General features: G+C 40.0%; 1 protein-coding gene across 1 annotated transcript; it reads left to right on the top strand.

Annotated features, from left to right (window-relative positions):
* The first annotated feature begins 2365 nt into the window (after positions 1–2365).
* Positions 2366–20151, top strand: RAB31 (RAB31, member RAS oncogene family). The gene is made up of 4 exons (XM_010080086.1): positions 2366–2434; positions 4338–4444; positions 8326–8435; positions 19836–20151. The coding sequence occupies exons 1-4, from the start codon at positions 2381–2383 to the stop codon at positions 19931–19933; spliced, it is 369 nt and encodes a 122-aa protein (XP_010078388.1). The 5' UTR covers positions 2366–2380; the 3' UTR covers positions 19934–20151.
* Positions 20152–22876: the final 2725 nt, after the last annotated feature.

Here is a 22876-nt window from a genome sequence, read left to right on the forward strand (position 1 = left end):
CTGGATGCAGGAGTTGAATGCACCACTAGTAAGTCTGCTGATGATACCAAACTAGGAGGTGCTGTTGACTTTTGAGGGACAGGAGGCCTCGCAGAGGGATCTAGAGAGATTGGAGCATTGGGCTGTGATTAATGGGATGAAATTTAACAAGTGAAAATGCCCGATTCTGCACCTGGGACAGAGTAATGCCAGGCAGAAGCATAAATTGGGAGAGGAGTGACTGGAGAGCAGCCCTGCAGACAGGGCTCTGGGGGTGCTGGTGGGCCACAGGCTCTGCGTTAGCCAGCAGTGCCCTGGCAGCTGAGCGGGCAAACCACATCCTGGGGTGCCTCGCATCAAGCACAGAATAACCAGCCAGTCAAAAGATTATGCCACTGGATTCAGCATTGGTGCAGCGTCACCTTGAGTACTGTGTGCAGTTCTGGGCCCCACAATTTAAGAAGGATGAGAAGGTCCTTGCACATGTCCAGAGGAAGGCAACAAAGCTGGTGAAAGGGCTGGAAGGCATGTCCTATGAGGAGCGGCTGAGGACTTTGGGCTTGTCTGGTTTGGAGAGAAGGAGGCTGAGGGGCGACCTCATGGCTCTCTACAGCTTCTTGAGGAGGGGACGTGGTGAGGGAGGTGCTGAGCATTTCTCCCTGGGATCCAGTGACAGGATCTGTTGTAATGGCTCAAAGGTGTGCCAGGGAGGTTCAGACTGGATATTAGGAAGCATTTCTTTGCTGAGAGGGTGGTCAAACACTGGAGCAGGCTTCCTAGTGAAGTGGTTGATATCCCAAGCCTGTCAGTGTTTAAGAGGCGTTTGGACGATGCCCTTAATTACATGCTTTAACTTTTGATCAGCCCTGAATTGGTCAGGCGGTTGGACTAGATGATTGCTGTAGGTCCCTTCCAACTGAAATAGTCTTATTCTATTCTAACACACTGGAAATTTCAGTCATGATGTGGAAGCCTAAAAATTCTGGAAAGTGGTTATTGCATTAAACATGCAAGTAATAAAGCCACGCACTAAAATCCCAGAAAGCATGCGTCTACCCAACTCCCTCAGGATCTTGGCTGATCCCTTTTCTTCAGACCATGCTTCTTAACTGATTCCTCTTTCCTTTCCCATCCTCCTTCCTGCTGTTTTCTCATGTTAATGACCTCTCCCACCTGCCTTGCTCCCCAGAACACTTCAGCGCTTGACCATCTGTCACTGCTGCTGTGCATCCTTACTGTTATAAGAGAAAGTACCGACCTTGAGCTGGAGCGTGTGATCTGTGATAAATAGCTTACAAACTGGCAAATGAACTAATATTACAAATAACTGGCTTTATATGTTGTGTGTGAAACAGCAAGGAATGTGGAGACTGCTAGGTCTAAATGCTCAGTCTGTAAGTACAGTTCTGAGAAAAAGATGCGTCCAGTAAATCTGCAGAGGTTTGCAACATGACATGTGGATCTGTGCATGTTCACTGGGCAGCGAGATTCATACTCTGCCCTAATAATACATTTGATTTGGGAGTGGACCTCAGTTACTAGCTGCAGCTTTATATGAAGCTTTGCAAATAAAGATTTGTAAAATGGCTGTGCGAGTGCAGTGAGACTAAATGTATTTTCCACGAAAGATTATTTTTTGTTTGCTTAAGACTAAACTTAGTTGAGTCAGCAGAAAGGCTTTTTGACTTCCTTTCTCTGTGTAATTATAAGCTGAAATTCTAAATCAGCTGCTTAGTCATAGTACATTATGACAGTTATGCCGTTCATGGGCAAGCTGTTGTTATAATAAACATATTTTTTGCTTGGTTTTTTCTTAAAGTATGTTTCACTTGAAACAAATAGCTGAAGAGAAGCTTAAACTGCAAGAACCCATGGTTTTTCAAAATATCTGTCGTAGTATAGGATAAGTAAACATGACAAGTATTCAGAGTTTTCTGACAAGTTAATTTTATCCAAGTCATTTGCAATGTTTTATAAAACTCAAACCAAAGCTGAATCCAGTCTGTTACAACTACAATGCAAAATGTCGTGGTTTGCCAGGGTAAGAGGTCTATATGGTTCAGGTTAGGCCTCCAAGTGTAGGTGATCTTCAGGTGAAAACTTGTTCTCAGAGTCCATTCCCTGTAATGAAAAAGATGCATTGAACCAGTAAGCGCTGATTGTAAAGCCAGCAGGATGAAGAACAGCAGGAGATAAGGGAGCTCGGCTTCCTTGGCTTTTAAGGAAAGTTAGAGATGGGCAGCCACTGAAGAGGTCTGTTCTCTATGGGATGAAAGGTCAGTGGTCCTTGCCATGGCAAGTCTTTGTGACCTGACAAAGTTGTGATAATTCAGATTTATTAATGATATTTTTTCTTGGGGTGGGGGGGGTTATGTTTTAACAGTTTCATTCCTTGGCTCCAATGTACTACCGCGGCTCAGCAGCAGCTGTGATAGTTTATGATATCACCAAACAGGTAAGACCTTCTGTACTCTTTTCGCCTGTGTTAACTGCTGTGCTTGGGCCAGAGTTGGAGTTAAAACTCACAACTGCAGAAGTATTTATATTTAATCCCTGTTGATGTCAGTGGGGTTTATATGCTTCAGTAGTTTGTGTAGATTTGGTTGGAGGTGTCCAACTGCCGAAAAAATTAAATACAAAGTCCTGCTTCTATGTTGTTTAAAATTAATCAAGACAAGAGGTTGGAGACTGCATTTTGTCAAAGTTTCTCTGGATTTCGTCTAGCTAAGTAGACATGATAATACCCTGAATAACCCCTCCCACAACTACCACCTCCTGTGTTCTCTGTATGGAATTGAATTTTTACTACAAACAGCAGCTGGCTGCTTTATCAACTGAACAGAAATTCAGTTGTTTGCATATTACTGATTTTAAAACTAATTATTTTTAACTAAGCATATAATCTCTTGTTTGCATTGTGGAACTCATGCCTTAGCTTTGAAACCAGTAATGAAATAATAAGTCTCTGACCTTTGTCTCAACATTATTCATTTGAAATGAAATTGTGTTTTCGGATCCTAAACTGCTCTTGCTCGTTTCTCAGGCAGAGAAGGCTAGGAGGTTCCAGCTGAATGCCTCTTCCACTACTTTTGAAAGAAACCTGTGCTGATAAAGCTGAATAGAGGAGGCACTAATGGAAGGATGACCATGACAGTTTCCTAGCATTTTTTTTCCTGTCCTGCCAATTGAATTATTTGCTACGAGGTTGAGAGGGCTGGGTTGGTTCTCTAGTGCATTAGTGTAATGATCTGTGGCTGATGATGGTGGCCACTGCTGCACAGCTGTACTGTTCTCCTTTGCTAATTTTGCCAAGAAAAGATGAGGAAGAATGAATTGTGCTGGATTGATACTTATTTTTGATTTAAATGCCTTACAGTTGATCTTGTAATGCATTTTAAGAATAGAATTTTGTTTTGCCAGGCTTTCTCCAAGTTTATGTGAAACAGGTCTCAGAATAAAGAGGGGCAAATAGGAGAGGAAGGTGAATGTGTATTTCACTTTCTGATGCTTAATATTCAGTTGATCATTAGAGCAGAATGATTGTTTTTTTCCCAAATGACTGATGGTGTTCTCCCTTTGGTGATACTGATACAGCCATTGCTGATTTAGACACAACACTTATGTGCATTTCTGAAGGGGAAAAAAATGGTTTATAATATATTTGGGAGCTCATTTTGAGTCTCAGTAATAATTTCAACTGTGCATTATAATTAGAATCTCTCGGAACAAAGGTGACTTTAATGCTATCAGGTCATTAGTGTAAAGAAATAGAACATTTACCATTAAAAGGTAGGTAGCATCAAAAAGTGTTTGAATTTTTTACTTGGAAGGAAAAAGCCAAGTGAATTGTCACCCGTCTCTTTGGTTTCATAATGAGTAAATTGAGGTTTACCAGCTCACACATTCAGAAATGTGAGAGGGACAGGGTCACTACAAAAGGTCTCCTGGATGTTACCAAAAATATGACAGTGGTTGAGATAGTAATCCACTGGACAGAAGTTCAAATTAGAAAAATTAAGCTCACATTAAAGTGAAGGAAATTAGCTACTAGCCAAACTTAAAAGAGCTGTGGTAGTTTCTTCGTCACTGGAAAGTTAAGAAAACCATTCAGTGCTGCTTGGGGGGTGGGGTTGGCAGAGGGGGAAGTGTCCAAGTTCAGGAATTAATTTGAGGAAGTCTTATGACCTAAAGTTTGAAAAGCAGATGACATAGATACAGTGATCTTCTTCTGGTCTTGTGATCTATAAGATTTTTATTGCATTAATTCTGTCAAAGCTGTGTTCCTCTGACTTCAAACAATAAGCAAATACATCAACAGAGACTAGGCTCGTTGCTTATTTGTTATTTCTCTGACTTAGGATTCATTTCATACTTTGAAGAAATGGGTGAAAGAATTAAAAGAACATGGTCCTGAAAACATTGTAATGGCCATCGCTGGAAACAAATGTGATCTTTCTGATATCAGGTAATACATTCATTTTTGTTGTTGCTTTGATTGCAGTAACTATATTGTTTCCTTTCTTCAGGTAACCAGTTTGTTTCATTGTTATAATAGTATATAATTTTGGTTAGCTGTATTGAGTCTTTCCCAGTATCTGTGGTTCTACCAATGTACAGCCTTATGACAAGCAGCACAACTTGAATTATGTACTTTTTTTTTTTTAGCCTCTCTTTTACTGCGCTTCCTGTGTATTTGTGCAATCTACACCCTTTAGCTGCTGAATCACTGGAAATAGAAAAATGTTCTCTATTTTTCTCCTTCCATTCATGTTAAAAGGTGCAGAATGTATTAAGCAATGAGCAAAACTATCAATGTAAATCTAGAAGGATGGGCCTGGAGTAGAATAATGTTATTCACAGAGAAGCTTTGAGAACTTGTGCTTTGCATTTTGTAACAACTGAAACTGTCAGATAATACTGGATTTAGAGGGGTATTTGTGGTTTTTTAGTAGCATAACCTCAAGTAAAACTTGTGTCACCTGCATGAAGCAGAGAACCTCCTGGATAAAAGAGGGGAGGGTTGAATGCGCCCTCCTACAGAAGAGCTGAGATGATGCTATTTGGGATGAGTGTGACGCTAGAGTCACTTTTCTGCTTGCTAGCTCTATTTTGGGTTTGCATTTATCCTTTCTGGAAATGGAAGCATGTTCTGTTGTACAGTAGTGATCCTTTGTGTCAGTCCATGACTCTTATTTCTTGCTTCAACTATGAGTACAGGCTCAATGGCCATATTTGATGCTTTCCTCTTAGGACCTCATAGGCTTTCACGGCTGTTCAAATATATCCCCCTGTTTTATAATCATTACTTTGGCCAGGTTCACCAGAGCCCTGAAGCACATGTGTAACTTCACGTAAATGATGCAGTGCTTTATTGAATCAAGGCATCTACAAGGATTGGACCTGTGTGGCTTGGGGATTTTTTTTTTCTTTTGTTCCTCTTCCCTGTCAGCCGTCAACCAACACAAAACTGTGAGTCACTGCTTTGTGTAAGACCTGAACAAACTCTGATGCTAGAAGGCTCCTGGTTTCTGTTGGGCTAAGAATCGGGGACACAGATAGTATATTGGCATCTCCTACATGATGTTGTGATTTGTTTGTCAACATGGTGAAACTGAGTCCTATAAGACAAAACTAAAGGTTTCCAAACATGAAGTAGAAAAAAAGAGGAAAGGGTGATTATAAAAATAAAAACAAAACCCAGTTAGCACAAATCAGTTTTCAGTTGCCTGGAGAGTCACTTTAAATTTATTGCTTAAGTGTTCCCAGCAATACAATTACCTGATTAAATCAAGGGCAAAAAGTTTGGAGATTGTGACAAATGGCACCAATTCCAAATGAATCCCTAACCAGCCCTCCCACTGCTTTTGGTAGCATTTGCCATGGCAGCAAGCTTTTAAATGCTGTTCCACCAGAGGCAGGTTAACTTGGGGAGGTGAAGAAAAACCTACACCCCAGAAATGTTGTGAGAATACTGGAGTTCCACACAGAGGGACTGTGATCTTCCTACCACGTTATTCTCAAACGCTACCTTTTCTTTACTGATTGCTGATCATCTGTTTCTTGCTCCTGTTCAGCCACTGCAGCTCTTCTATGCACAGAATGTTCTAGTGTTTGCATGGTCCTCATTGACCTCCATGAGCTAATGTCTCTTGTTCTTAGGGAGGGGGCTTTTTTCTCCCCATAATTATGAATAGTTTGGAGAAATTTTTTTTCATGCAGTTACTCTTTCTGCATCTTGCAGCCTTTTTGCTTTCTAAAGTCAACCAGTGATGTCCAGCTAAGGAGATTTTGGTGGAAAAATAGAGAGCAGACTATCTCGTACGTGGCATGTTTTCATAGTTCTTCCAGGAATCTGATTGTTTATGCAATACATGCAGCTATATGTATTCTGTCTGCTTTATGTCTTCATATTTACTTCAGTAAAAATTATTTTAAGTGAAATGTGCCGCCAATTTATCAGATTGTTTCCAATGAGTAGAACATATACATGCCTTTGGGCACAGAGAATTTAAAAATAAGATGACATGAGCACACAGGAGCAAGCTGCTGTTTGTTTGCATTTTTGGCATCTCTCTTTGGTTTTGTAGACCTTTTGGCAGGTGTTTTTCTGGGTATCTGAGAGACAGCTGCTTTTAAGACCAAAGTGAATAGATGCAAAACAGGATAAGCTGACCCGGTTCAAGTTGATTTCATTCTGCCATCTCTATGACTGTAGGAGATAATGTAACTAGTAGTGAATGGAAGCAATAAGAACTGATTATCTTCCTTTGCGAAAAGACTGGCACTGTTTCTCATAATCATTGACCATGTTACCCTCCTCATTTATCATCTAAAATTTGGGTTTTGAGCTGCCAGGATGGATTTGGGACCCTTGGGGGTCATGCTGCTTTTCTCAGTGTTGTTAATAGGCTATCAGCAGTTTTTGGCACTCCGTTGAAGTAAGTATCTTCTCCACTTTGAAGGAATTTGTACAGGGAGACAGGCAAATTTGTTTAGTATAAATCTTCATCTTTGTTATAGTACTGTCAACTCTAGTACTTTTGAGTGTTTGGCATACTTTTAAGTAATAGTAACAGACTTTTCCTTCTGATATGTGTCCTGTCCTTCTGAGAGGTCATTAAAAAGTAGTTTCAAAGACAGGAGCTGAGACTTCAATGTTAAAATGTTGTTAAGTATCCAAAATATTTTTTGAGCAATATAGAAGTCAATAGTCATAACAGCAACTGAGAAGTATTTACTTATCTAAAAGTATGGTACACCTTCTTAACAAATGGAGTTCACTGGAAATTGCCAGATCCTTGTTTGAGAGAATTCAGCAGAATTTCATGCTCAGATCTCGCCTCTTTGCATACAGAATATTTCTTTATTCAGTAATTATTCAGAAAATCTCAAGGCAGATTGAATCAATAGAATGATTTGGAAAGGATAAAATGAAATAATTGACATCTGTTAGAATAGGTCTTCCTCTAACTTTCCTGTAGCCCTGGAATAACACTTTCTCAGCACTCCACTGATGGTTCTTGCCTTCTTTCCTCTTCAGCCCATCTTGTGTGTATTGATCTCTTAGTTTAGAGGTCAAACATTTGTGCTTTTCCTTTTTGACAAGGTGGCATCATAGTAATGTTGGCATCCAGATTATGATAACTCCACTTGATGTATGCAGCGTTCTTGGTGCTGGCAGCACTGGATGGCATGATGCTTATTGCCCACATGCTGTGGAGATTTGTAGGCTTCCTTTACAAATGTCATCAGAGAAGGCTAAGAAGTTTTATGACACTTCCTTGGAATATTGTCTGTTGCTGCTGTTTTACCTTTTCCTTGATTCCTGAAATTTGCTTTCTCATCTAAATTACAGCAGGTTAGAAGTCTTTGTTACATAACCGTATGCTCTCAAATTTCTTCCTTTACTGTTGTTTGAATATTATGTTACATAGTTAAGTTCCTTTTTTCTTATCTCCAGGGCCATCTGCAGATGGCGGTACCTTTCATAAAAAAAGTCCAAGGTGCTATTTCAGAAATAGTAAGGGGAATGCTGCTTTCCCTGTGTCTTCTGCAATAAAAAGACATGTAATACAAAGAAGCAAGTAATGGAAACAAGCTCTGAATCCAGATGCTGGAATTGCAGACTAATTTTTTGAAAACCATTTGTAATACATCAGGCAATTATTCTGCCTCTCTGCAGGGGATATAAATGCCATAAGAAGAAGAAGGATAGTACTACTTTTGCAGGGAAGAAGAGCATACTAATGCTTTTCAGATTAGGCTATGTTTGAGGTCTTTTTTTTCCCCAAATTGAATTATTTTTTGAAAATCTGCTTTCTTTTATTTTTAATTTCTTTTTTGTAGGGAGGTTCCTATGAAGGATGCCAAAGAATATGCAGAATCTATAGGTGCAATTGTTGTTGAAACCAGTGCAAAGAATGCTGTTAACATTGAAGAACTTTTTCAAGGAATAAGTAAGTAAATGCTCTATTTATTTATTATTGTTTGGAGGTCTTCTGAAAATAGCTGTCTGTTTCGGGTCTAAAAACTTCTTTCCCAAGGACATCAAGAAATCCACTGGGCCAGTAGTATGGCTGCTGGTTATGCAGATGTAAACTAAGAATGACTTTGGATACACGAGAGCAAAACATAGTAGATAGTAGATACGGGGTAAGCCTATTCTTTCTAAATCTGTATATAAATCCTGACCTGGGTCACATCTTCTGTTTCAGAACAAGCCTGCTGTCGAGGTGATGCAGTTGAACTTGTCATCATGTTGATAAAAACATAGCCTGAAGGGCTATGATAAGTAGAAACAGTCATTGCAGTAGAATCCGTTTAAAAATATAAATATTTTCTCTCCAGGCCTTTTAAACAAGATGAGACTGACATTCCTCATGAGGAGATGAAAAAACGTCTTTCTCAGTTTGCCTTCTAGGGGTTCCAGTTGTTTTGGTCTCTGGCTGCAAATGGGAAGGACCTTGTGTGCTGAAGGGACTTCAGGAGACCTTCAGTCCAACTTCCTGCTCAAAGCAGACTTGATAGTGAATTCAGACCGGGTTGCTAGGGCTATTGTCTGGCTGGGCCTGAGAGCAGAGGTCCACAACCTCTCTGGGCAGCCAACCAGTGTTTAAATAATCCTCATAGTGGCTTCCCCCCGGTGTATCAAGTGAGAACCTCTCCTAATTCAGTTCACGGCCACTGTTGCTCATTGTCCTGGATGCACCTCAGTAAAGAGCCTGGCTCTGTCTTCTCAGCAGTCTTCCCTATAGGTACTGACAGGTGGCTTTGCAGTCCCCTCCAGTCATCTCATCTCCAGGCTGGACAGGTCACATTTCATAGAATCATAGAGTCATAGAATGGTTTCCGTTGGAAGGAACCTTAAAGATCATTTCCTCAGCCTCCCCTCCCAGGCCATGTGCTTCAGCCCCCTGACTGTCTTGTTGGCCCTCCTCTGAACTTGTGCCAGTTTATCAACATTTTTCTTGTATCATGGGGCCCAAAACTGGATATATTACCCAGCTTCTGTTAGACTCTTATCTAGAAGGGGATAACCACTTCACCGGATCTACTGGCTTGGTGCTCGTTGGTATGACTGTTGGCTGTCTTTGCTGCCAGGGGATGCTGCTGGCTCCCACTCAGCTTGCTGCCCTCGGGTCCTTTTTTGCAGAGCTGCTTCCCAGGCAGCCAGCATCCAGCCTGTCTCATAGCCAGGGGCTCTTCCTTCCCACAAGCAGGGCTTGGCATTTGTCCTTTCTGAACAACATAAGGCTCCTGTTGGCCAAATCCTCCCTCCAGCCTAAGACCATCTGAACAGCAGCCCTGCCCTCAAGGGTCTTGAGTGCACCTCTGAGTTGGGTATCATCTGAGGCTTAAAGTGGGTGTGTATTGTTTCTTGCTTCAGGCCACTGATAAAAGGTATTAAGCAAGGTACTCCACTTGTAACTGGCATACAGCTAGATATATACTGTTAACCACTGGCCTTTAAGTCTGAGGATCCAGGCAATTTTTCACACAGCTAACAGCCTGCCTGTCTGGACTATAACATCCCAACTTGGATGTATTTGAAGCCTTACTAAAGTCAAGGTAGACAGCATCCAGTGCTCTCCCTTAATCACAGATCCAGTCATACTATAATTTAAGGCAACCAGGTTGGGTGGAACCCTTGGGTTTACCCTTGGTATGTCCATGCAGGCTGGTCCCGGTCACATTCTTCACCTTCCTGTGCTCAGAGGCAGCTTCTCAGAGGATTTGTTCTGTGGTTTTCCCAGGAAGCAGAATGAGGCTAACCAGCCTGTAGATCCATGGCTTGTTATTGCCCTTTTTGAAGACAAATAGAACACTCACCTTTCTTCAGTCATAGGGGACCTCCCTCATTCTCTACAACCTTTCAAAAATGATAGGGATGATAAAGAATGACGTTGCAGTGACATTGGCTTGCTCCCTCTGCATCCTCAGGCTTGTATGAGTTGAGAATTCTTATGAGCTCCATGACTTGATCTTCTTCTGCTACTCGTGGTTCCTCATCTCCCTGAATCCTGTTTTGGGGTGCAGAGGCTTAGGAGGCAGCATATCCAGAAACTCAACTTTGTTTCTCTAAAGCCTTTTAAAAATTTTATTTTATTTAATTTCACATATTCATAATCAGCTCATATTATCTATCACATTTTGTCTGAGATGGGGTGGGATGTACTTGAAATGATTAATGTAGGGATATTGCATGGGATGTATTTGAAATGATTAATGAGAACTGGTATTCCTAGAATATGCTACCTCTCTTTTACCTCCTTTAAAAAAGGAGTGTGTAACATGGCTGTCTGGAGGAACCAGTTCTTCCTTTTGATAGTTTACTTGATTGTCTGCGTCTGATGGTTGTGAATGTTCTCGCGGAGGAACTCATCCTTGCTACATAATTAGGTAATTAGTTTGCGTCTTTGATAGGCAATGCTGCAGCTGGCAGCATACACTGTCTCTAATAATGGATATAATAGATGAGGAGAATCAGCTAAATTAAGTTTAGTATGAACTAGATACCCAGGCAAGTGCACTTAATTCCACAGGCAATTATTTCTAAATATAGAAATATTTGGTCTCAGTGGATGTACTCGTGACCTTATCAAGTACTCAGCAGAGAGAGAGAGAGTTGGTGTAGTGTATGTTTATAGAAATATAGTGGAAACCAAGTGAAAAATGCTTAATTAGCAGGAGAATTAATCAGTATGATTACGACCAGGCAGAGGGTATGGATAACATTCTGATATTTTACATCACTTCAGTCTTTGTGCGGTCTAGAAGTCTGTCTATGCACAAGCTGCACGGCAGCATTTCTGCCTTTTCAGTGTATGAAGTCCCTCTGTGGCCATGTCGCCTACCCTGTTGACTAATTTTATTTGCATGTTGCCCTAGAAGTCATGCTGCAGCTTTAACTTTGCTTTCATGCTGCCTGAGAGTTCATGCCCTCCTTCTCTTTGTGCTGCTGTAGAAGGACATGGTGCAGCTCCCCGGCCTCTGAACAGGGAGACAGCAACTTCTGTTTGCCTTGGATCTTGTAGGTACGCCGTATGTGTTGCCTGTTTTGCAGCCTGGATTTGGAAGGATATTCCAACATGCGTGGAGAATTTATCTGTTAAAAACCTTCTTGAAATTGATACCTCAGACAGAAAAGGGTAGACTACATTTTAATTTAGCCAGAAGATTCACCTCCTGCTTGCTTATGCTTTTCATTTCCCAGGAGTATTTTAACGTAATTGCTTTTCCTTCCTTCCTAAGGTGTCTAACAACTGTCTCTTTTCCAGGGAAAATGTTGTGAACGGAGTGAAATGGTATAATTGGAAAAAATTACTCAACATAATGATATAAAAAAGGCAGAAAATAAAAGGGGAACTGGGATGTTTTGCTGATGACTAAATAAATCTTCAAAAAATTATAGAAATTATAGACAGATCGCTTAATTTCTAAGATTATTATATTACACTATTTTTAATTTTTTTTTTTTAAATAAGTTTCTGTCAGGATTTGAGGATTTGACTGCTTTGAGGGATGTCTTAATAACACAGTCTCAACACAGATCCATTGTCCTTAATTCTTCTCAGGAAAATACAAGATGTGAAAGGCTAGAATCAGTAAAAGTTTCTGATTTTTTGAAGGTGGGGCAAATCTGGCAGGAGAGGTACTCTGCAATCGGCAAGTAAGACTGAGGAGGCAGACTGAGCCCAAGAGTCAACAAAGTCAGTGTTCTCCACGCTGGGGAGTTTTCACTGAGCTGCGTAATGCAATGCAGCTCCTGGCTGGCTCGTGTATCCCTGTGATTTCAGATGACAAACCACTACACTTAACCCTGGTTACATTTAGCAGCACCTGACTGAAGGTTTGCTATGATTGTGAAACATCACGTGGCTCTTTTATTTCTCAGTAAAAAAAGCAAAGAATATTTTTAGTACAGTTGTATATTCCTCACTTGGGCTAGATTTTTCCCAATGTCTTTCAAGAAAGGCTTCTGACATAAAAAGGGCTTAAGATTATAGTGTTTTTTCATGTGTTCCGGTAGTTCTTTTTTAATAGCTGAGTGTCTATAGAATCCAATGTTATTAATTTTTTATTCCCAGCCTTAGAAGAATCAGAGGCACAGCGGCTCCTTTTCTCTGGTTTATACTTTAGCAGCAGCAAAAATGCCAGGAATGTATTATACGATAGCAGTACAATACAGTATAAAGTTGTGCCTGTGCAGGTGGTCATACCAGTTCTGCCCCTTCTTGCTTGTGGGGCTTTAGTCCACTGACCTCTGCTTGTGCCTGGGAAGACAGCTTGCCCATTAAAACCAGCTGGTTTCCAATGACTAAACAAGCTGCCCCAAGCGTACGTCATTTAGTATCAATCACACCCTTGTGATTTTCAGACACCGTTCATTTAGCAACTCAAATAAGCCTTAGTTACCTTACTCAAATCTAGAACACACCCAGCTGTTTCTCTGCATCCTGTGTGTGTTGCCTGTTACCTAAGCCTGAAAGGTGCCCCAGATAGGAAAGAGAAGATTACGTGAAAGCTGTCCTCTGTAACTGATAGAGCCAAGACTGTACCTCCCAGGTTAATACCAGTCTGCATCAGTAGGTCGAAAGGTAAACAGGCAGTGGGATGAGTAAGCTGCTGAAGAATACCTAGCCAAATGAAATACGAAATATATTTGTGCTTAAACAAAAAAATAAGTTATGGCCATGCATTATTTTTTGAAGTCTGGCAAATGTTGAGGACTGGTGTGCTACCAAAGGGGCAAAATTGAAACATTTCAGCATCTTCTGTCAAGGATGAGAGGGAAGTGAGGAATAAAATCATCAGAATCACTCAATGGAAAGTGTGTAAAGCATTGTTAGCACACTCAGTCTTACTGATACTGGTACTACAAGAAGGAGAGACAGGCTTATGTTTAAAAAATGCAGGTAAGGATGTTCTTCCTAGATGAGGCTTCCAATTAGTAGAGCAGAGAGTTTCTGTATCAGGATACAACCTTTCATTTGGTAAATGCTCAGTTATGAATCTATGAAGCTATTGATTTTTTGATGCCTTGCCAGCAGCTCATATATTGAATATTTAATGTAACCCAAATACTTGTTTCCTAGAAATACTGGGAGACTAAAAAAAAAAAAAAAAACAAACAAACTAGCAACCTTGAGAGTTTACTGTTTAACCGGTTGTGTACTGGACAATCTAGAGAGGAATGTGTGAAATGTCTGTGGAAGGGGGAGGGATCCTCTCCAGTGGACATTTGATGTTTGCGCTGACTCACGTGGACTTGGATGGGTGGAATTGCAGATGGACAATTTTCAAGCTTTCTGAATGACAAGTATGGTGGTTTCATCCTGTTATCTCCTGATTTGCGGATATCTGCGAGCTACTTTGAAGCGGTCTATGAAAGACATTTCAAGAAAAGCAAGTACATTTATGTTACAGAGCAATTCACACATGCCATTTTTAAGGCAGCCCAAGTTCATAATTTAATTTTTGTAGGGGGTGTTCGCCTATGAACACCCTGTGGGAGGATGGAAAAATATTGCCTTAACTTACAAATGTTTGAGATTATAGTCTTTACAGTTTATGCTCCCTGTATTCCTAGGATTAGTTCTTCTCTTTCTTTAAAATTTTAATGAATGAAACAAAACTTTTACTGGCCTTTGTAGTACTCTTAAAGTTAAACTTGTGAGGATCTGGATTTCTCTCCAACCATAGGAGAACTCTTCAATATAAACTAGTAAATAAGCCAAAACAGCCCAGAGTTGATTACAGCAGGACCTCAAATGGAGGTGGGATCTCTTAGTAATTAAAGTCATTAGGCATTCTGTTGTTTACTTGGATGCACATAAGATTTACATTTTTTTTTCTGCAGATTTTAATTAAATGAGCAAAATTTAGTTCTATTGCTGCTTCCCTTACCAAGAACTTCAATGTCAGCATTCTACGCTTTTGTTTAAAAAAACCGAAAAGCTTTTTTTGCTTGCATTGAGATGCTATTAGATATGCTATTAGGAGTATTAAAATAATTGGAACTTAACTACAGTTAGTTATGCAACATCCTTTATTGTAAATATGTGTTACCTTGCATGAAAACTTACACCATGAAGTAAACAGCAGTCATCTCTGTCAGTTGAGGAGTATGCAAGTATGGGGTAGAAGAAGGAACTAGAGACTGACTAATGAGCCAAGGTTTATAAACCATGTGAGAGACATGGGGAGCTTCTACAATACCAGTGAAACCGGTTTCAAAGGATGAAGGGATTTGGGAAGATAAGAAATGCGACTGTCATAAGTCCTACAGGTGTAGAAAGAGTCTTGTATGCAAATGCAAAAACGGTTGGATAAGGTGTGCCTGCTTCATTCTGCCATGCCTTCACAGATGGCTGTGCTTCATTAATGAGGTTTATTGAGAGCAATGCTTTGCAGAAGCTCACCTTGCTGTGATGCAGCTAGCAATTTTAGGAGATTCTGGCCATTGTATAGCTGTTGTACCACTACTTGAAGAAGTCTAGCTTTTCTCAGGTGAGCCACAGCAGTCATGTCATCAGGATGCTGTGGCAGCTGTCAGGTTGCAGCTCTGGAGCAGAGTGAAATGGATTTCACATCCTGCACTAACAAAAATCTTCCCTTCCTCCTACCCCCTGAAAAATAAAGTTGTACATAATTTTCAGAAAGAGGACAGGTGGGAGAAATGCGCAAAAAGGCACCGTGCAGCACTGTGATGTCTTGCCTCAGCCCTAGCAGAATTGTAGTTGTGTTAGATGGTAGGACTGTGCTTCTTTTGGACTTGGACTTCATCATCTGGATTTGACAGCTCAGGTTGATCACATCCATTTTGCTTTCTGCTACACACTGAATGAGTATCTGTTCAGTGCACTCTTGGGTTTGTCCCTTTGTCAGCACGGTGACCAGTTGTTTTTTTTTTTTCCTTGCACTCAACTTTAAGGCTGTTTCCAACCTTTCACAGTCTTGTACAGGTCAATGATGAAAGTAAATACATGTTAAAAAACCAAACAAACCGAAAAAGCCCAACTCTAAGCCTGATTTTTCTGAGCCGATGGATGTCACAGCTTGTAACTGGAGCATCGCATTCAAAAAGGAACAAGGAGAGCAGATTTTATTACTGTGATGATGCAGTGTGCTTCCAGCTGCAGCAGAGCAATCCCCATCTGCCTGCCTTCAAGTTCTGCTTGCAGAACTGTCACCCAGGCCCTGTTGTCTTTCTTACTTGCCTGCTCCAGTTTTTATTTTTCTCCCTTCCTGTTTTGTTTACCTCTTGTCCCACCCTCCCATTTCCCAATCTCTTTGCCTCTGGCACTCTCAGAACCACAACTCCCAGACTCCTGATTAATCTCTGCACATTAACAAGTCTCAGATTCAATAGCAGGAGTTGGAATTCCACCAGAGAAAACTCTGACCTTCATCCTGGACTGCCTCAGCCCAACTCAAACATGACAGAAAGGAGGAGATGCAATTGATTTAGTGCTTCCCACCTGTTAACCTGAATGGTTCTTTTCAGAACTGTGACAATTTCTGTAACCCTACATTTGAGCAGTCTCTTTTGACACTCACTATGTTACACACCATGGTGTGTTTAACTGGAGTCAGGTCACGGAGGATACCGAGACCTCTGCATGACTATGTAGAAGTGCATGTTTACAAACACTTTTATTGCACAAAATCTGTGAAACATGGCCTAAACATTAGTGAAGTGAAAACAAATTTTGTAAACAGATATTTAATTAATGCAAATGCAAAATCTAATTTTTAAATTGCAGTCAGCAGACCTCACTCCATAGAAATATCAGCAATGGGAACTATATCGAACTTTTATACCATCTCAGTAATACTATATCGCTGAGTTCCTCATTTTACCGGTTGAGCTGCAGAGTTCTTAGATAAATGTATATGCATCTGTTTTCTCTGTGCGATTGACTGTTTTCTCTGGAACCCTAAGATGTGCTGTTGGTGGTCTTTGGCAAGCTGGCTAGTTGTGTCCTGAGGTTTGTGGTCTCGTTTGTCGCCTTTAAGTCAAGCAACAGAAGAGTTCAATCTCTTATGGACTTTTTGAGCTGACTTTGTCTTAACAGAGCCGTCTTTGGTCTGAAGAGGGATTGTCTTCATCTATTTCTACAGCAGGAGAATTGCTGGGCTGGCTGTCAGGGGACTACTGATCCTTTCTGACATCAACTGCATGAAAGAAACAGCATAAAATAACAATCCAATAGGTTATCTAATACATGGGTATCTTTTATTTTTCTGGAACATAAATGAGGTATGCCAGTGAGAGATACTTTTAAAATTAGCCTATACTTTCTAAAATTAATTCAATTTATGACCGCAGTTGATCCTGACTCAGTGCCAGCTATATTTGAGTTGGTGTCAGCAATATTGATCCCATATTTACGAAGAGCTGAATGATGAGATGCAATGATCATGGTGTTTTTACCAATAATGATTGAGCTGGTTTAGAAGCAGGAAGTGTAGATGCAGGCTCAGCATTTCACTGTTCATCCTTAGTGTTCTGCTGCTGCTTAAACCTTTCTCTGTTACAGCGTCTGCTGTGAGACTAGCTGTCAAAGGAGGTCCCGGGAGAGAGAATTGGTCAAACAGATTTCTGTCTGCTTATTTTTATCCACTTCCCCTGACCCTTGGTGAAAAATCACTCTATCATTTGCTGTGGAGCTGGTTCTCCAGTGTTAGACTGAGTTTTGTGCTCCAAGAGAGCTACTCCTGTCAACAGCAAATTAGATGGTAAAAGCTGCGTGGGCAGGGATAAGTCTTTTCACTAAAACTAAAACCATTTAACTTGATGGCTTAATAAATCTGGTAATAAGAGAAATAATAAATTAGAGAAAATTTACCAACTAAAAAAAAAATATTCTCAACCTTGAAAAAACTTTCGGACTGTTTAAAGCTTCATTTCCTTGTATTGAATTCAAGGCGGGGTATCCAGACAGCAGAAAACATGGCTAGTTAATGACAAACAGTACTTAAGTTCAAAGGCCAGAATAACTAATCAGTAAATATTATGTCTAGAGACTTTTTTTCTCTTTATTATTTGTAGTTGTTATCTATGTGGTTTTTATCATTTTGAGAAATGAAATAAATCAAGGTGATTCTTAGTGACAATATATATTGTGTCCTGGTCTGAACTGGGCAAAGTGCTCACTGACCTTGAAGCCTGCTATGTTTTTGCTCCGAAGATAAGCTTGCCTGCTTCTTTGCATACACCTCAAGAGTATTGTAGAAAAGACCCGAAACTCACAAGAAACATGAAACACTGAAAAACAAATAGAGGTAACCTAGTTGTTTAACATGGACTTCTAAAATAAAAGTTAAGCTAGTTTACAAGCTCTCCTCTTCCAAACTTTCTGTTAGAAGAACCAAATCTTTAATGAGTATTTGCTTAATGGTATGTAATGGAAACCATGTCTGTAGATTCCAATTTTTTTAGCTACATTATATTCTGAGTCAGATGAACAGGGTTTTATTTTAGCTGAGACTGAGTTGAAAGCACTTTGGAAATCGTAGGTAGTTAATGCAGAAATTCTCTCCAGGTCTCTCCAAAAACAGCATTACCTTCTTGGAAAGCCTCTCACAGGTACTACATTCTTCATATTCTCTAGACTTTTAAGAATTAGTGGATTCTCTTTGTCTTCAAACAAAGCCAACAGAAGTAATGCGTGTAACAGCTGTGTCTGTAACCACCCATTCTGCTTTTTATTTTACTTTGGAAGTGCACTTACAAACATGAAGTCCAAACATAATGTAAGCAGGGTGTGAAGCTGATATTTTAATGACCTAAATAGAGTGCAGCATTATGTCAGAGCATTAATGTCAGTGCTTATAAATGCTTCAGCCCTCCAGATACCTATTTCTCACTCTGTTGGATCAAATACAGTATCTTGAGCTTAGTAATGTGAGGAATTTTTCACCTCTCGTTCAGTTGTACAAACACCCAAGATTATCTGCTTCAAAAGTCACACTTTTGTTGTATAACATACCTGTTCAGAACTGACTGAATACGAGAGGTGAAATTTAGATGGGCTTGACCAAAGGTAATTTAGGGACAAGTTTTACAGTTGAAATTTTGCTGTTTGATTTCATTGGGATTGGATTTTACCTGAATGCTTTTAACTCACCCTCCCGCACCACCTCCTAAAGTAATTTGTAGGACTCAGGCATTAACGTACATACATAATTCATAGAACATTTGGCAAGAGAGAGCTGTGAATAAATGCAGCAAAGGATGGGAAAATCTAAACTGTAAAATCCACCTGGATTATGATGAGCTGTTCACAGGAGCTTTATGTGGCATATAACAAAGAAATATTAAATATTTTAACTCTTGTTATTTAACATGGGTAATAGTAAAAACAGGAGTAATTCACAGAAAGTAGATTCAATGTCAGAAAAAATTTCCAACAAATCCACAAGGTAATGAGAAAGAATGTTACCGTGACTGTAAGCTCTCCAAGATACTGATTAAGAGATCACACAGTAGGTTTAATGGAAAAGCCAGGCCCAGACCAGAGACAAGAGGATAGATTGGACCTGGGAGGATCTTGGTTTTCCATTTATAAGTCTAATTATTAAGCACATGGTATGTTGTTCGTGAGTAGGAAGTCAGTTAGACAAAAGATGCAGCAGTACTAAAAGGGGACATGGGGGAGGGAGTTGGAGCAGTGCCTTCTGCCTCTGGGAGACATCTGTGTCTCTGCTGTGATGGCTGAAATTCTTTCAAACACTTAAAATAATCACCCCATAAGGTGACTAAAAATTCAGGGGAGTTTGGGGGTGGAGGGAGAGACAGGGTGGTGTTGAGTAATCAAAGCTGTCGACTGGAAAGACATGGGTACCCCTCAAAGGAGGCAGGGATTCGTTGAAAGGAACAGATTTGTTTTTCAAGTATAGGCAGCATGTGTTTAGTTACAGTGCTTTGTAAAACTAGTGTGCAAGGAATAAGTGCCATGCAGATTTGGGACAGGCAGGATCTTGTTAAACTAGCACCATTCACATTTAAGTGGAATTGGGAGAAAGCCAAGAATTTTTGCCTTCTTAGTTGTAAGCTGCTCAGTAAGATAACTGTTTTATTTTTTTAATACATGCATAATAATTTCAATGTACTTCATTTCAGTGTACGTCATGCATTCTTAATAGCCATATTTCATATATTTTTTTAAATGTGAAAATCTTTGTTCATAAACAGGATGCAAGGAAAAAGATTCAAGGTACACAGGAGATGGTTGTTTCTGGTGAAGGTTCAAGATGTTATTTTTATGAAAGCTAAATCATTCTAACTGTTATATGCGTGTGTTATTACTGTGTCAGGAAAATTGAATTCACTGTCTCCTTGTGTGTTTCAGGTCGGCAAATTCCACCCTTAGATCCTCATGAAAACGGTAACAATGGAGCAATCAAACTTGGAAAGCAAACTTCACAGATGGGTAGGCGGTGCTGCTGACCCAACATGATCTTTTTAGGTTTACTTGAAAAACAGCACCATTTGCTTTTTTCAATGAGAAAAGACTTCTTTGTCTCAGTGACGTGGCTCCTTATCTTGAAAGCAGTAATTTCAATACTTCCCATGAGCAATAATGGAAGGACCAGAAGCAGAAAGCTTTACTTCAAAGGGATTTTGCAAAACCTAGTTGGAAAATCCTCTCTAGTATCCTGTCAAAATTATGTCAGAGTACTCTGAATCTCTTGTTTAAGCCAATGACTGGGTTTTTTTTTTTAATAAAAAGATCCTTTTATATAAAATTTTAGATTTGCTGCAAAAAGTTCTCTTCTTACATGGCAAGGTGGACTTGGCATGTTTTTAGAGTTTTCTCTGTAATAGTAGGGTGAAAAAAAACCCCATAAAACCTGAATTTAGACTTACAGTTTCTCTGCCATCTTTCTAGCTGGCCTCTGCTTCAGTATTTTTCTATATCTGTAGCTTCATCTCATACTTCCAGTAAACATCAGCAATAATGGACTGAATTTGCTAACTAGAAAAAAAAAATGGATCCAAAGGATGAGCGAGTGCAATTTTTACAGGCTAGAAGTGAAAATCTGTGTCAGGAGGTGCTGTGTATGTGAAAGAAGGAGTTGTCACGAAGGAGACTGCTGGACCCCATGCAGTTCCCAGTCTGCTGCACAAAGAAGTGAAGATGCAGCCACTGTGTTTTGCCTGAATTGACTCCTTTTCTAGGGCGTAGGCTTTATTCATTACTGAAATTGTGAAAAGAATACAAACGCCAGCTTAATCTCCACTGCATACCAGGTTCCCTCCAAATCTCAGCCCCAGACCAAAGATGTCTCTGCTCAAAGATGCCACTTCCTTCATTTCTAAACGAGTATGCCACACTGCAGCGCTCCAGGAAGTCTTCAAGTCAGAAGAACTGTATTTCCGCACAAAAACAACTTAAGAGAGCAAAATATAATTTGGGGTTAAAGGCTGGAACCTAATAAAAGACACCAGAGTGTTTCTTTACAAATGCAATTCTGTGAATTTGTGGAGTAGTCCCCTCACCACGTGGGGATGCGGTATGGAAGACCCACTGTGTAATACCTTTGAAGCTTGATGCACAGTGTAGAAAAAAATATCCAATAGCTGGGTATGAACTAGAAATAATGCAATTATTCTGTATTCTGCACTTCCATCTTTCATATGAGTGTGTGTGACCGAGATGATAAAATACAAATTTTTCTTCTTCAGCAATTTCACTGGAAATCAGAACGAGGGTAAGAATGCAGGCCTCAAAACCAAAGCCCTGCATTCCACAACATTAATTTGTCCTGAGGAAAATTAACCTCACTGCACATTTGTTGGAGGACACAGGAAAAGCAAACAAAAAGGGAAAAACAGCTTTCCACAGTAAATCATGAAAAGGCAGGCTAGAGCTGGGTTTCCGTGTTTATACATAAAAAACAGACCTTATTGCTTGGTTGTGAGATTGCCTTGATAAAATGGCACTAATTATTAGGGCTTGAAACAGAGCCAGCTGAAATCAACAGGAACGTTTCTTTGTCTTCAGAAGGCTTGAAGTCGTTATAGGTGGGAAATGTCCCACTGGATTTTATCTAAGAATCTAAGCTGCATTGTTTTTTCACATACAATCAATTTCTCAGATATTTGAGACTCCTTTGAAAGCACTCATTCTTGAAAATATGCCCTTGGATAATAGACAGATAGCTAGCATGAAAAAGGATGTTTCAGGTAAACTTTCTGTTGTCACCTGTGCTGATATGTGATCCATGTCACTGCTTCATGGCAGCAACTATTTTACAGATAATCCAGGGTTATTTAAATGAAAATTCAGCAGTCGTCGTTGTTGATAGTTGGGGGGGGAGACAGGCTCCTTTAGGGGACATTTCACCCTATTCTAATACATGTGAGCCTGCCAGGGGTGCCTGGCTCTTCCACCTGGCTGTGGAGGGCGAGGTTAACCTGGCCTTCAGTGCTAAAGAAATATCAAACTTACCAGCATCACAGGTTCATACAATTTATGGGATCTGTGACCCAGTGCTGCAAGACATCTGGTTCTTCCTAAATAAAACCCAGTAAAAGGCTAGAACTGTTACCAATAAAACAAGGTGAGATCGAACCCACATTTTCAAAGGTGTGATAAATTTTAATTCAACATATAGTGGTTATGCATAACTGATAATTAAGCTTTTATAAATCTTTGTGGCATGTTTCTTTTTTTTTTTTTAATGTGACAACTCAAAACTCATCAAATCCTACCCGAGATGGGTTTGTAAGACAATTCTGTGAGTACCTTGATTTATGCTAGAACTAGTAATTGATGCTGGTCTGAATGGAATAGATACTGTCTTCAACAACCAGCTCTCACAGCTGCCATTGAGATGCATGTGAATCCGAACAGGTTTATGAGTTACATGTTGAAATACTAATGTGACAGCTCAAAACTCATCAAATCCTACCTGAGATGGGTTTGTAAGACAATTCTGTGAGTACCTTGATTTATGCTAGAACTAGTAATTGATGCTGGTCTGAATGGAATAGATACTGTCTTCAACAACCAGCTCTCACAGCTGCCATTGAGATGCATGTGAATCCGAACAGGTTTATGAGTTACATGTTGAAATACTTTAAAACTGGAAGTTGTTACAATGGATCTCTGGCAGATTTTAAATTCAAATGCTGGGTAATTAGGTTCAAAGATATTTTTGCATTTGGTGAGTCAAACCTAAACCACCTTAGTCTGCTTGTAGTCAAGAAAAAAAATTAGATTAATAAGGATTCTGATTGTGTAAATTCTTGAGATTTGGGTTATGGTGAGCTTCATTAGCGAACTCCAAAGTCACAGGTGAAAAAATAACAGGTCAGTGTGCTGTGCAGGGTGGCTTGCATTTTCGCTGAAGACAGGGCTTGCCTTTGATGGTGATGTTGCCTGTC

Source organism: Pterocles gutturalis, unplaced genomic scaffold (genome assembly GCF_000699245.1).
Source record: "Pterocles gutturalis isolate BGI_N339 unplaced genomic scaffold, ASM69924v1 scaffold52244, whole genome shotgun sequence".
Taxonomy (NCBI): domain Eukaryota; kingdom Metazoa; phylum Chordata; class Aves; order Pterocliformes; family Pteroclidae; genus Pterocles; species Pterocles gutturalis.

What these genes read in the sequence shown, in the direction of transcription:
- RAB31 (XM_010080086.1), top strand. Translation starts at nt 2,381, where the DNA reads ATGTACTACCGCGGCTCAGCAGCAGCTGTGATAGTTTATGATATCACC. An exon ending in TTTATGATATCACCAAACAG is followed by an intron (nt 2,435 to 4,337) that starts GTAAGACCTTCT and finishes TCTCTGACTTAG; the next exon opens with GATTCATTTCATACTTTGAA. An exon ending in AGAACTTTTTCAAGGAATAA is followed by an intron (nt 8,436 to 19,835) that starts GTAAGTAAATGC and finishes TGTGTGTTTCAG; the next exon opens with GTCGGCAAATTCCACCCTTA.